Source organism: Ananas comosus, linkage group 13 (genome assembly GCF_001540865.1).
Source record: "Ananas comosus cultivar F153 linkage group 13, ASM154086v1, whole genome shotgun sequence".
NCBI classification, from domain to species: domain Eukaryota; kingdom Viridiplantae; phylum Streptophyta; class Magnoliopsida; order Poales; family Bromeliaceae; genus Ananas; species Ananas comosus.
In genome coordinates, this window is record NC_033633.1 from 365720 (window position 1) to 379367 (window position 13648).

The 13648-nt window shown below is 33.1% G+C and overlaps 1 protein-coding gene across 2 annotated transcripts; it reads right to left on the reverse strand.

Moving 5' to 3' along the window:
• On the reverse strand, nt 259-3650 carry LOC109719398 (suppressor protein SRP40-like). Of its 2 annotated transcripts, none has more exons than XM_020246047.1 (6): nt 3033-3650; nt 2359-2443; nt 1499-1674; nt 1295-1349; nt 1144-1196; nt 259-720 (listed from the first exon to the last, which is right to left on the reverse strand). In XM_020246047.1, exons 1-5 carry the CDS (start codon nt 3198-3200, stop codon nt 1180-1182), a joined length of 501 nt encoding a protein of 166 aa, XP_020101636.1. In that variant the 5' UTR covers nt 3201-3650; the 3' UTR covers nt 259-720; nt 1144-1179. The 2 variants fall into 2 exon arrangements, with proteins under 2 accessions (XP_020101636.1, XP_020101634.1); XM_020246045.1 differs by having other exon boundaries at nt 1136-1196; nt 3033-3649.

A 13648-nucleotide genomic window follows, 5' to 3' on the forward strand; every position in this document is an offset into this window, starting at 1 on the left:
ATCTCGAACTTTCTAAACTGTTACAATCAATCAAATCTCCCGATCCAATTTAGTTGGCTAAATATTGATATATCGATAATAAAAAAGTGATGTAGCAGTATTTCAATTAATGATAAGATATTACATTACCTCCGTAAAGACAATAGGTCTACATTTAACCAATTACATTAAATTGCAACATTATATAAAATTCAAACAAAAATTATAATAAGTTAATATTTGAAAACCAAAGTACCATACGCTTTATAGTCTGAGGACTAAAAGTATAATTTGGCCAAAATAATCTTGAACGCCTGAACAAGAAAGAAAACAAGCATATTTCTATACAATACCTTACAGATAGCGACAGATAACAAACAAGCAGAACATTGCGTCCACTCTTTCATTGTAAGTAGAAGATAAGTTCTAATGGTGTGCTCACTAGCTCGCTAGTCACCTCTAAACCGAAAAAGTATAAAACCAAACCTAACTTTATAGTTTCTAAAGAGCATCTATATAACAGCAACAGAAGCTTATTAAAAAAGTCTGCTGCCTCCAATTAGTATGGATAGTCATTGATATTTGCTAGTCTAAGCCTAAAAGTAGACCAACAAAATACACCGTTCGGTAAAGCCGATGCACCGAAAAGGTTGCCTCTACTCGCGAACAGATGTCTGCTTCCATAGTTCTTGGATATTTTTGCAGCAGCTTTAGTTTTTATGCTTCCTAAGTAGTAAGTACCTGTCGTCAATAGCAAAATAGTTGTGAGAAAACTAAATAATTAAAGTAATTAAGCTAAGATAGATAACAAACATAAAAGAAACACAATACAATAATAATAAGAATCAAATTAGTTGTGAGAGGAAACAGAAAAAATACTAAAAAAAATGAGCATATTGCAGTGCGTTTGAATAGATTATAGTTATCTCAGAGTGCAGCTAAATACGTCTCTATATATTGAAGAATATTTCAGTAGGGACAATTAGACCCAATTTTTAGAATTGAAGAGAAACATTATTGTACATTCAAGATATAATTCAATGATGGCTCCTTGAGATGTGGACAAACTCATAAAATTAAATGATGACTCCTTGAGACGTTGACAAACTCACAACAGAGTTAGAAAAAGTTAAAGAGTTAAAAAACTTTGCAGTACCTTCTTACATCTAAAAGTAGAGCACACCAATCCTTATATTTCCCTTAGTAGTAGAGGGAACCTAAAAAATAAAAAATAAAAAATGGATGAGTTATTATTTTATTCCTCTATGATATATGTTATCGTAATAACTAAATACTCTTTTGGACTAAGCTATACCTTGCCACCAGTTCCCTCTAGTAGCTGCCGATTCATCATCCTCATCATTTTTGTACTGATGATTAACAACAAATAATAATAATTAAAAAAAGCAATGTTAGATTGGTGAATTTCTAGCTTTGCAGCAAATTTCATTGATAGTTATGAATCTTCTCAAAAATAATAGAGCCACTAGTTGTCTATTTTTCTTTTGCAAGCGCTTACGCTTTTAGAAGAATCAGTGGCATGCTTGGATGGAGCGCTACCATAGAAATCTCGGCCGCCGTAATGCACAGAGGACCCAAAGTAAGGCGACTCAGTCGACTCAGTCGAATAAGCGGGTTTCCCATCCTTACTATATGTGGCCTGATTCTTGTTTGGACTGCCCTGAGATTTACCTTCTGGGAAATACATGTTAAGCACAGTTAAAGTTAGTTGTTATTTATTATCTATAATCATAGTAGCATTTAATACTAAAAAAAAAGTGTCGAGAAAATGTTTGGTAGTTATATATTGATTCAGAAATGTAATTTAATTCATCAAAAAGTGGACATGTCATATGTGTTAATGCCAAAAACTTGGTTTCCATCTTAATATGAAGCCATTCGGTTATGCATGTCAGGAATGTTCGCAATGAAAGATTTCTTACTCGAAATAGATTGTAAATACCAAGTTTGCATTGGTGTCATGCATGTCTATTATCTGAGGTTTACTTTGTTATGATATGTTTATTTTAGCAAAACCTTACCTAAGTAAAGGGAACCAACATCCGCCATAAACAAAAACTTAAATCTAGGTATGAAAGAAGAAACTAAGATATGCATGATGTTCTCAAGAAATGAGCTCATTATTCTCATTCGACTTTAGTCGCAGAGAAATAAAAGAGCAAGTTTTTACAAAGAAATCTTGAATATGACTGAATCCAGCTCAAGCAATTGTTGCACATCTCTAAGCAAAACATTTCCAATGCCCTACATGACATAAAAGCCTAAATAATTAAACAAACATCCAATTGAATCCGATAATATAACAACAGCTACTCGTAATGCTAGGAGAGTTCAATCAAAGATGCTGAAGTCGCGCACCATGAGAATTCCCATTCTGACCCTCAGCTCTCTGCTTGTTCAATGCCCAGTACAAGTCAGAATGTGCTGCATCCTTGCCCATCACCTAACATTCAGATAACATGTTATCATCATAATATTTGACTTTGCAGTTCCAAACTCAGATAAAATCAAGAGCAAAGAACAAAAAAGCAAAACTAGCATAAAGAGTTAGATACTGGCAAAGTATCCAATCGGCGTATTTGGCTCTGCTCAAGGATACAGTGCTAGTGCTAGTGCTCTCCGATGAAGTGTTATCTAAGCAGTAATTTTAAGAGTAGCACGGTAGAAATTTTTTTTTTCAAGTATAATTAAAATTATTAAATTAAATATTCTATTTTAGGTCATCTATCGTATTTCTGCTTTCTGCTGCTGTAAAAGCTGACGCTATATGAGAAGCAGAAGCAGAGGAAGAGGCAGAGGCAGAAACATCAAATACACAACCACATCAAGCAAAGCAAGAATCAAACCCCCAAATCATAGAAACATCAACGCATCACCAAATACAAAACCCTTTAAATGAGGGGGAAGGGGAAAAAAAGAAAAAGAAAAAAAGAAAACCCAATTTGAACCAATCCCCCAAAACCACCCAAACAACTCCAACATGCAACTCAACTCGACAAAATTAACAATCCAAAATAAGAAGAAGCACATACCGCAGAGGCGGGGGGGAACACACTGCTAAAGTACCCACCAGACGACGACGACGACGACGACGACGACGACGACGAGCCCTTCCCCCCATCTTTGCGCCCGAAGAGCTCGTCGGCGATCGAAGATGAAGATGAAGATGAAGGAGAAGAAGAGGGTTTCTTACCTTCCATCGATTCCCCCCACACAAACGCACAATCTCTCTCGCGCGCGCGCACACACACGCACAATCTCTCTCGCAACAAAGCCCAAAAGAGTAGAGAGATTAAGGAGAAGGGGAGAGAGAGAGAGAGAGGAAGAAGGGGTAGGAGTTATAGCGATGAGGGTGCGTCGGCGCTGCTGCTGCTGTTGTTGTTTGCGTTGCCCTGTGTCGTCGTTCTCGCAACCCATGTGCCCGCTTTTAAAGACCTTCGCTCCCTATTTTCTTTTTTTTAAAAAATAATAATTATTCAAAAAAATTAGAAGGGGAAAATAAAATTCTTATTGCCGTTAATTCTCTCAGTATTCTCTTTTTTTAATTTTCTTTTTCCTCCTCCTAAGTCTCAGTTGGGTATTCCTCCACGCCATCCGAATCCCAGTTTCCATTAATGAACACTCACTCACCCTCTCTCCCTCTCCACCTCTCGAGTTGCTTGATTTTTTCCTTTTTTGACCATTTATATTTTAAAAATAAAAAAAATTATTATGGAGATTCCTCAAACTGTTAAAGATATTTTGAAATATATCTAAATTAATAATTTTAGAGCGTCCAATCGTCGTTTCCTTAAATTTGACAACTTTAATTAATTTTACTAAATAATTACTAACTAATGATAAATAGAACTATTAAATATCATAAAGTACTTAATTAGATAGGGTTGAATATAGAGTTTAATATATAAATGGTATAATTCTTTGGTAATTATTTTATATTATCAGCACGGCATCACAACAAATTATTATGGTGTTAAAACACGAGGTCTCGGATTCGAAAATTATATAAATTCGATAGTCATGAATTTGAATCAAACTTCTAATATTTTTTGTTTTATTTTAATCCATATTTTGAATCTATTGAAAAGTAGGTTTATATAATTTAGAGAATTTTTAAGAAATCGCCTATAAAATGTTTAATGATTTTTATTTTTTATTGAGCAAGATTACTGTGCTATTAGGAGCTCATCCTTTCTATTTCTAAGTTTTTAATTATTCATCAATTTTGATGGATGGTTAGGATGAGAGAGAAAAAAAATTTGAGAAAAAATTAAGGAGTTAAGCTAGAATACTCTCAAAAGTACCATGAAGGTGATGCTTTTGAGTTTTAGCCATTGGATAGAGAGATGTGAGGTTGAGATGATGATGATGATGGTTGGTGGTGGTAGGTGTAATATTGTTTGATCAAAAAGCTATTAGTAATCAAGGAGTAAATCCAAGGGCCAGAAACTTAGAAGCACAAAGGGATTGGTGCTTTTAAAAATATTCTAGCTCAATTCAAAAATTAAGTATCTCAAATTTTTTTTTTAAAATTTATTTTCAATTTCTTTTTTCTCTCTCATCTTAATCACCTATTAAAATTAATAAATAGTTAAAATTTAAACCAATTGTCCTTAACGCAAGTGGCAAAAAGACTTGATGGTTAGTATCCGAAATCCAAGTTCGAATACTAGTTGATTTATATTTCAAGCTAAATTTATTTTTAAATAAAATAAACGAAGCGAATAGTATGCTATTTTTTTCTAAAAAAGGTAAAATTTAAGAATTTATAGCTCTACTTTTTTTTTTCATCTCATGATATGGTAGCGGTGGCTGGGGGAAGCGGATAAGCGCCACGTGGGGCCATCGGGCATCCGTGAGGGGGTGTGGGCCCGCAGCCACTTGCCGCCGACGCAGGTGACACGTGTGATAGTGGATAATAAACGGCCACAACTACCCCATCCCATCCCCATATGACCATATCATATCTCTCTCTCTCTCTTTCTCGATTTTTTATTATTATTATAATTGACTCCCTGTGCGTGCGCCTACCACCGCCCACACCCGCGCACATGTGGCGCCCCATCCCCAACCACTTATTATCCCCTCCGTTTTAGTTATCCGTATAAAAATTGTACAAATGCCCCCTCAACTACAGGCCGTTCTCAAAAGAACCCTCAGCTTTATTATTATTGTAGTAAAATTCAATTTGCTCATAAGCGGTTTAGCTTATTTGTATTTTGCCGTCTTATGATATAAGAGTTACATTTAATTATTCTGTTGTTTATTTTATTTTTATTTTATCATTCTACGATTAAAAAAATTACACTTAACTTATATATGGTCGTTAAAAAATGGTAGTTTAGCAAATTTTTTTTTTTAGAGAAAATATATAGAAATAAAATTATGGGATAGTTAAATTTAAAATTTTCAAACCACACAAGCCAAAGATAAAATTAGCTAATCTTAAGAGGGACAGATCGAATTTTACCCTTGTAATTACTAACGTCTTTCAACCTTTGATTTCCTTTGATATTTGATTATTATATCCAAAAAATAAAGAAATTATCAAATTTAATAATTTTAATAATTGCTTTCTGGTGAGTAAAAACAAAAATTAGGGCTTGGTTTGGTACATGAACATTATCTGATTTACTAGCTATATATTTTTCTATTAAGTTATTTAAAACGACACCAGTTATTTGATGGAGATTATGACTTGATGCTTATCATAACATACTATATTTGACCTCCAAATCATTCTTTCCGGAAAAAAAAAATTATAGAAAATGTGGCATGTAGTATTCTAAGAAACCACAACACACGAGACCTTACAGGGGTCTAATAATTATAGTAAACTCTTACACGACAACCACAAACTTTTTTAATAATACACAAGTTATTACTTAATATTCTGATATCAAAACATTTTTTTTTAAATGGCTGGTAGATAATAAGCTTACTAGATTAAGAATATTAATTTAGCCAACTATAAAAATATAAATAAGAAAAAGTAGAAGTTAGTAGGGCACCAATTTAAAATATAATACTAATAGAATGACCGGAAGGGGTTTAGGTTGGAATCTGGGCGATGATGTGAGGTACACATGAGATAAGTGGATGACAAGGATAGTGATCAGTCTGTTGGAAACAGAATGACGGGACTGCTAGCGAGTTGGTGGGTCATCTAGTCTATAAAGAATGCCGTTATTTTTAGGTTGGTTAATACTGGTCCTTTACTAGTTGTCAACTGATCAGAAGTTTGATGCATTAGTAGGAGGAGAGCAGCTCGCTTAAACGAGTGTACTCTAGCTCATGAATTTATTTATTTATTTTTTTTGTTTTGATCTGGTTCGGAGGCCTCTTACCTCATTTTTGCAGCTTAATTTATTTCTTTAATAAAAAAAGTAGAAAACGTGCTATATCTCTCTTAAAAAAAATTAATAACAAAAATAAAGTTGCGGTACTTTTTCAAAATGGCCTACAATAGTGGGTGATAATATATTTTCTACTTTTTATCGTTCCCCTCTTTCTTAATTTATTATCGGAATATCCTATCCGCCGTGTAGATATAGGTATAGGACCTCTTTTTTACCACGAGGGCGCGACATTAATTCCCCCTACTGGACTCAACCCAAGTGTGGAAATTCCGTGGGCGTTTTCCACCATGCATGCTCGTCACGGCATTACCTTGTGTCCAAAAGTGGCATGTAGAAATTTGTGTAGGGAAACAGATAACTACAGAGATTTAGAAGTTACTTTAGTAACGGGACAACCTTATATATACCGGGCTATGCATGCATGAATCATATGACTCTGTGCAAAAGATCCAAAAGAAACTAAAGAGGATTGGGGGATCGAGTTGGAGGATAGAGAAGCATCAGATAGTGATGAGGACAATCAACAATCCTTAGCTAGAGGTGCCCACTAAGAGGGGGCCTACCACGTGGCAACGAGAGTGCCTTTCGAAGCGTCGCCGCGTTGGCGAAGTGTCGGAGAGCTTCTGCCACGGGGCGTGACACTTGGCACTCGGACAATAGATTAAGATGTCGATAAGTCCTATGTTTTGTCGTCGGCGAAGAATTTCGAGGTGCTTAATTTTGTGCGTAGAGTTTGCATGGTATTGTGTAGACGACACGTACGTAGCAAAAATTGCATCAGCTGTTATGATTTATGCATGGATTAGTCCACCACTCGATTTGGCTCGTTTTGAGTAATTGACTCTAGTAAACTAGCACACAAGAGTTTGAAAGTACGTCATCAATACTTGATGTTGATATTGATGTGTTAGTCTTAGTTGAGTTCAACCTTTTTTTTCATTTGTACATCTACTTAAATTGAGGGACAAACGAACGTACACACGTACAAGAGCACGTTAATAAGTTACCATCGACTTTAAAATAGATGAGCTCGATCTATAAAGAGGTAATTAGCTTTAGTACTCACACACCCTGGTTTACATTGGAAACTATCATTTTGGAAGAAATATTCATGCATAGATACTTTGGCCTATTAATTTGTTACTCTAAATTAAAGTTAAAAATAATGTGATCATACATTAGAGCTAGCTAGCTTGTACTTAAAAATTATGGAGTACTAACAAATAACTCTGTGTAGCAAATTTAGAGGTTGTTCTTTCTTTCCTTTTCAAGCACATTAAATTATGTTCGAGTTTATTGTATATGTAGAACACGCACGGAATAGTATTCTATTCCGTGATGGAAGATGTATTTGGCATAATAATCTCACACGCCTTATGAGGGGGAAGTACAAAGCATCAACTTGATCAATTTGCTTTGCTAATATTGACTTTAGATGCGGCATGCATCAATTTGCTCTTTTAAACTGCACAATTTGCCATTTGAAATTCTCTCCACATGCTGTTTGACAATTTGTAGAAGTATATATATAATGAAAATGAAACTTTTCCACGGCTTTTTCTCAAGTGATCGAAGAACAAATTAGAAGCCTCTTTCCACGAAGTTAAGCCCTCGTTGAAGTCAAATTGCGATGCTCCCACCACCCAAATATTTAGATATGCAATGCATAATCACGTGGCAACTTGGGCACGTACAAGGTGCGATTCTAGAGCCCCCCCCAAGAACAATACCACAATCGAGTAAAATGTATTGATATTCTCTGTACGATCCATTATTATTGCAAGTGGTTCTTATACTTTTTATTTGAGCATTTTATTTGCTAAATTTTTGCACATACTACACCTTTAATTTTCAATTGTTGAAAAATTTAGTGCCCATTTTGTAGAATACCATCTCACATGCTTTTAAAAACTAAAGTATAGGACATATGGAAGTTCAGAAAAAGATTTACAATATCAAATTTGTACAGGGACTATCCGTACATTTTATCCTATCGTATCCTATCTGATGCTTCAACTTGTGCATTATATGGTCAAACGAATGCTGACTTAGTGAACTATAAGATTTTGTTCTTTGATCTTTCTCACTCTCTCTAGATCCATCTCTCTCTCTCTCTCTCTCATATATCCTGGACATCATCCTTATCTCAAATCCTTAGATTCTACAAAGGCCCATGTAGAGGAATCATTATCCAATTTGGACCACAAAAGGGATCATAGTATTGCTCTAGTGAGAGAAAGATCCGATTTGCTTGGTCACACAAGTGCAGGATATCTTTTTTCTTTTTCTTTCTTTTTTTCCCGAGTGAGACTATCAGTTGATCCATTCCACCAAAATCTGAGGAGATAAAACCTAAAACATAATATATATATATATATATATATATATATATATATATATGTGTGTGTGTGTTATGTGTGTGTATATATATATATATATATATATATATGTATGTATATATATATATATATATGTATAGAGAGAGAGAGAATTAAAAAAGGGAGTAAATAAGTAATGTTCATGAAAATTTACACGTCACTCGCTGAAGTGCCATAGGAAGTTGACAAAAGTAGGCGAGGGAATGGAACCAATCACATGAATCAGTTGGGCCCAACTGTCGACATATTTGGCGACATGTGCTAGTGTTAAATAGGGATCGGGATATTTTGCTCCAGTAATGTTATTAATATATCAAAATATATTAAAAAAATATAGTTTATCAGTTTAAACATCTACTATTTAGTGGATGGTAGGTAATTAAATATGAAAGAAAAATACTCTGCTCACAGCAGCTTATCTAAACATATATACAATGATTTCACCTGTTCCACTAGGAGTCCTGGTGGATGCATGGGACGGTCCATTGTGAATTGTATCTGATTTTTAAATTGTAAAAATGTGAATACAGTGTTACGTATATAAGCTAACGCAGCAGTCATTGAGAAGCAAAAATATCATATAGGATCTCTTTAATGAAGATTATGCATGCATGCATACAACTAGATATATGCTCTTTCGTTCAATTAATATTTTAATCCAAACTGTCAAACCAATTTGTTTGACGAGATATTTTTCAGATTTAGAAAATACTTGTTTTTTTTTTTTGATGATTAGTATTAAAATTACTCGCTTGGTAAGAGGTATCCATAATCCAAACTCGTCTAGTATGCCTTCTATACATAGACATCATCATTAATGAAATAATGAGCCCGTCATGCACTACTTGCAACTTAATTACATTACCAACTCATCAACAATATTTTGAAATACGCTTCAGGAGCAGATGTAGTAACACTATTGTTGATTAGGGAAGAAAATCGAGCTGGGGCCTCTCGTTGCACTGTAGGCTGCGTTTGGTACGGGTATAAATAAGAATTGTTTATTTTGAGAAATAGGTACAAATTTAGGTACAAGTAGATATTAAGACCAATTTTGCATTTGAATAAAAATTGTATTATTTTTAGAAATAAGATAAATAGCGTTTGAATGGTTAGATTGGAACAAAAAAAATAAGGGTTATAATTTTAAATTAAATTATTTTACTTAATTAATTAACATCAAATATTACTTAAAAATAAATTAATAAATTAATAAATTTATTAGTTATGAATATTGTATAAGATAATAAAAATATATTAATTAATTAATTGAATATAAAAAATAATTTATCTTTTTAATTAGTTAGTAAATTATTTTAGCTAGATAACTAGTAAAAAAAAATTAATTAGATTAATAGAAATCTTAATGGTTGATCAATATAAATATTACTTTATGGATAAATACATTAAATTATTAATAATTAATTATAAATAATAAATTAATAATTTTTTTATTATTTAAGTAATAATTAATAATTTAAATATATTAATTAGATTAATTAATGATTTAATACTATAATTAAAATTAAATTTAGACTCTAATTAACTTTGTTCCTATCTGAAAACAAGCTTTTGTTCCAGAAAAAATGGTGGAACAGCAGTTCCAGTTTTATACCTAACTTATTTTAGAAATTTAAAGACTGCATTCTCGGGTACCAAACGCAGCGTTCTGGAATAAAGAAGGGAATAAGTGTTATTTTCGAACCAAACACTGCTGTAGGGTCGTGCATGTGTATACAATGTGCCTGATGCTGCCCATACAACGGATAGCTCTCTTATCTTAATTTTTCTCTGTTGCTGTCATGGGACTTCTTCCAGATGAGATGGTGGCGTGGCATGGAGATGTCTACGTACTGGTTGAACAATTTAGGAGCTTATTTTAAACACTGATTTGGTCTATTTTCTATTTAATTTAAACTGTTTTTATATATACTCTGTAGTAAGAGCTGGACACTTGTAAAGAGACGGAAAAGGAGAAAGAGATTTTTTTTCAGAGTTTGAAACTGAAATGAGTTTCGAGACATAATATATATATATATATATATATATATATATATATATAGAGCTAGGCTACTATACTATCGGTAGCACGGAGCGCTCCGTGCTACCAAGTTATTTTCGATGATGTGGCTTCCAAATCGACGATCGGCTCCGTTAGAGTTAATCTACACTATTGAAAGTATTTAGAAACTAAATTTCATAATTTTTCGATATCATTTACCTATCAAACAAGTAGTCTAAAATTGAACGGCTGAAAATAAAAATCTCATGAAAAATGATGATAAAAGATTTAAATTCAAGATCAGATATACTGATCTTACTCTAAATAGTGAAAAGAATTTTCTATAAAATTTTCATCGCATTTGGATTGTTTTACACCGTTAAACTCACAAACACACCACATCGGCCATTAAAATTGTCAATTTTGAGATCTTTTGATCACTAGTCAAATGATGTCGAAAAAATTTGAAATTTAGTTTCCAAATACTTTCAATAGTGTAGATCAAGTCTAACGGAGCCGATCGTCGATTTGGAAGCCGCATCATCGAAAACAACTTGGTAGCACGGAGCGCTCCGTGCTACCGATAGCATAGTAGCCGGACTCTATATATATAGATATATATAAAATTTAGCTAGAATATTTTTAGAAGCACCATCTCTTTGGTGCTTCAAACTTTTTAGCTCTTGGATTTACTCCTTGATTATTAATAGTTTTTGGATTAAATACTATTCCACCTATCACCACTTATTACCATTATTCCAATCTTACATTTCTTCATCCAAAAGCTAGAAACTCAAAAGCAACACCACTTTGGTGCTTTTGGAAGTATTCTACCTCAACTCTCTCTCTCTCTTTCTCTCTCTCTCTCTATATATATATAGAGAGAGAGCATGGCTGCTGTGCTCTCAGGAGCACGGAGGCCTCCGTGCTCCTGAGCCGTTTTCGATGATGGAATTTTCGAATCGACGATCGGCTCCGTTAGACTTGATCTAGCGCATTTGAAGTTTTTAGAAAATAATTTTTGCGATTTTTCGATATCATTTACCTAGTGATCGAAAGGATTCAAAATTCATAATTTTTAATGGTTGATATCTGCCGTTTTAAAGTTTAACGGTGTAGAAGTATTTAAATCACATGAAATTTTGATAGAAAATTCTTTATACTATCTAAAATATGATCTATATTTCTTATCGAAAATTTTAGTGCTATATCACCACTTTTTATAGGATTTTTATTTTCAGCCGTTAAAAATTATTGATTTTAAATCCTTTCGATTGCCAGGTAAATAATATCGAAAAATCGCAAAAATTATTTTCTAGAAACTTTAAATACGGTAGATCAAGTTTAACGGAGCCGATCGTCGATTCGAAAACTCCATCATCGAAAACGGCTCAGGAGCACGGAAGCCTCCGTGCTCCTGAGAGCACAGCAGCCCTGCTCTATATATATATATAGTAGGGCTACTATACTTTTATGAGTATACAGTCATTTGTACTTATAAGTTATTTTCGATGTTGGGGCTTCTGAATCGACGATCCACACCGTTAAACATGATCTAGAGTATTTGAAACTTTTAGAAAATAAATTTCATAATTTTTTGAAATCATTATAAAGTCCATCAAGCGGATATAAAATGAACGGTCAAAATTGAACGACGTCCTAAAAATGGATGATCGGATCCTTCAATTTAAGATCGGGATTATTGATTTTTATTTAGGTAATGAATAGAATTTTCTATCAAAAATTCAAGTTATTCCGATTCTTTTACACCGTTAAACTAGCAAGTATCACATACTGGCCGTTAAAAATTGTCAATTTTGTGAGCTATTGATCGTAAGATAAATGATTTCGAAAAATTATAAAATTTGATTTCCAGAAGTTTTAAATGCTCTAGATAATGTTTAACGATCTGAAACGTCAATTCGGAAGCTCTATCATCGAAAACAACTTATGAGTACGAATGTGATCGTACTCATAAGAGTATAGTAGCTGGACTATATATATATATATATATAACTGTGCAAAAATATTATTAATAGTATGAAAATAGTTGATATTATCTATTTTCTATTTTTAGATATCTAAGGTTTAGTGGGGATGGTGAAATAGTAACAATTCAAGAGTGAAAAGTAAATAATATCCACTCTTAATATGTACTATTAGTAGTATGGTAATTCAACTCTCTCTCTCTCTCTCTCTCTCTATATATATATATATGAGTTGGACTGGGCTACTATTAGTAGCAAAATTCATTGTTGCTACCAGTTTTTTAGCCTTTGGATCAACTCTTTTCATTATTTCTAATCATTGGATTAAATACTATAACCCAGTAGGGATCACTCAATTCTAGAGGGACCACTCAACTCTAACTAACTAATATCATCCTGATCCCATAATTTTTCATTCAAGGGTTAAAAACTTGATAGCAAAAAAAGCGTTTTACTATTAATAGTATTCCAGCCTAATTCTATACATATATATATATATATATATATATGTTAGTTAGTAATATTCTCATTCGAGTTGCATTAAGAAATTAATGTCTGAAAAATTCTAATTATATCTACTGAAACAGTAGCACAACTAAAACACCACTGGGGGAAAGAACTTAATTTAACTATACGTTATCCTCACTACATAGTAACTTTTTAAACTTGAGAAGTAGATTACAAATATGTCAGCTACAAAAGAAAAAAAAAAAGAAAAATCTAGATTGTGCGACCCAAATGCGTAGTCTAAAAAGACACTTTGGAGCACACAAAGATAAAGCCCTACAATATTGAAGATACATTATCTTGCAGCTTCAACATGACACCCTTGTGGGATCACGCATGTGAGGATATCTAAAATAAATCTACTCATACAAATCTTTTATATTATCAACTCAAATCGCAGAAAAAGGAATATAT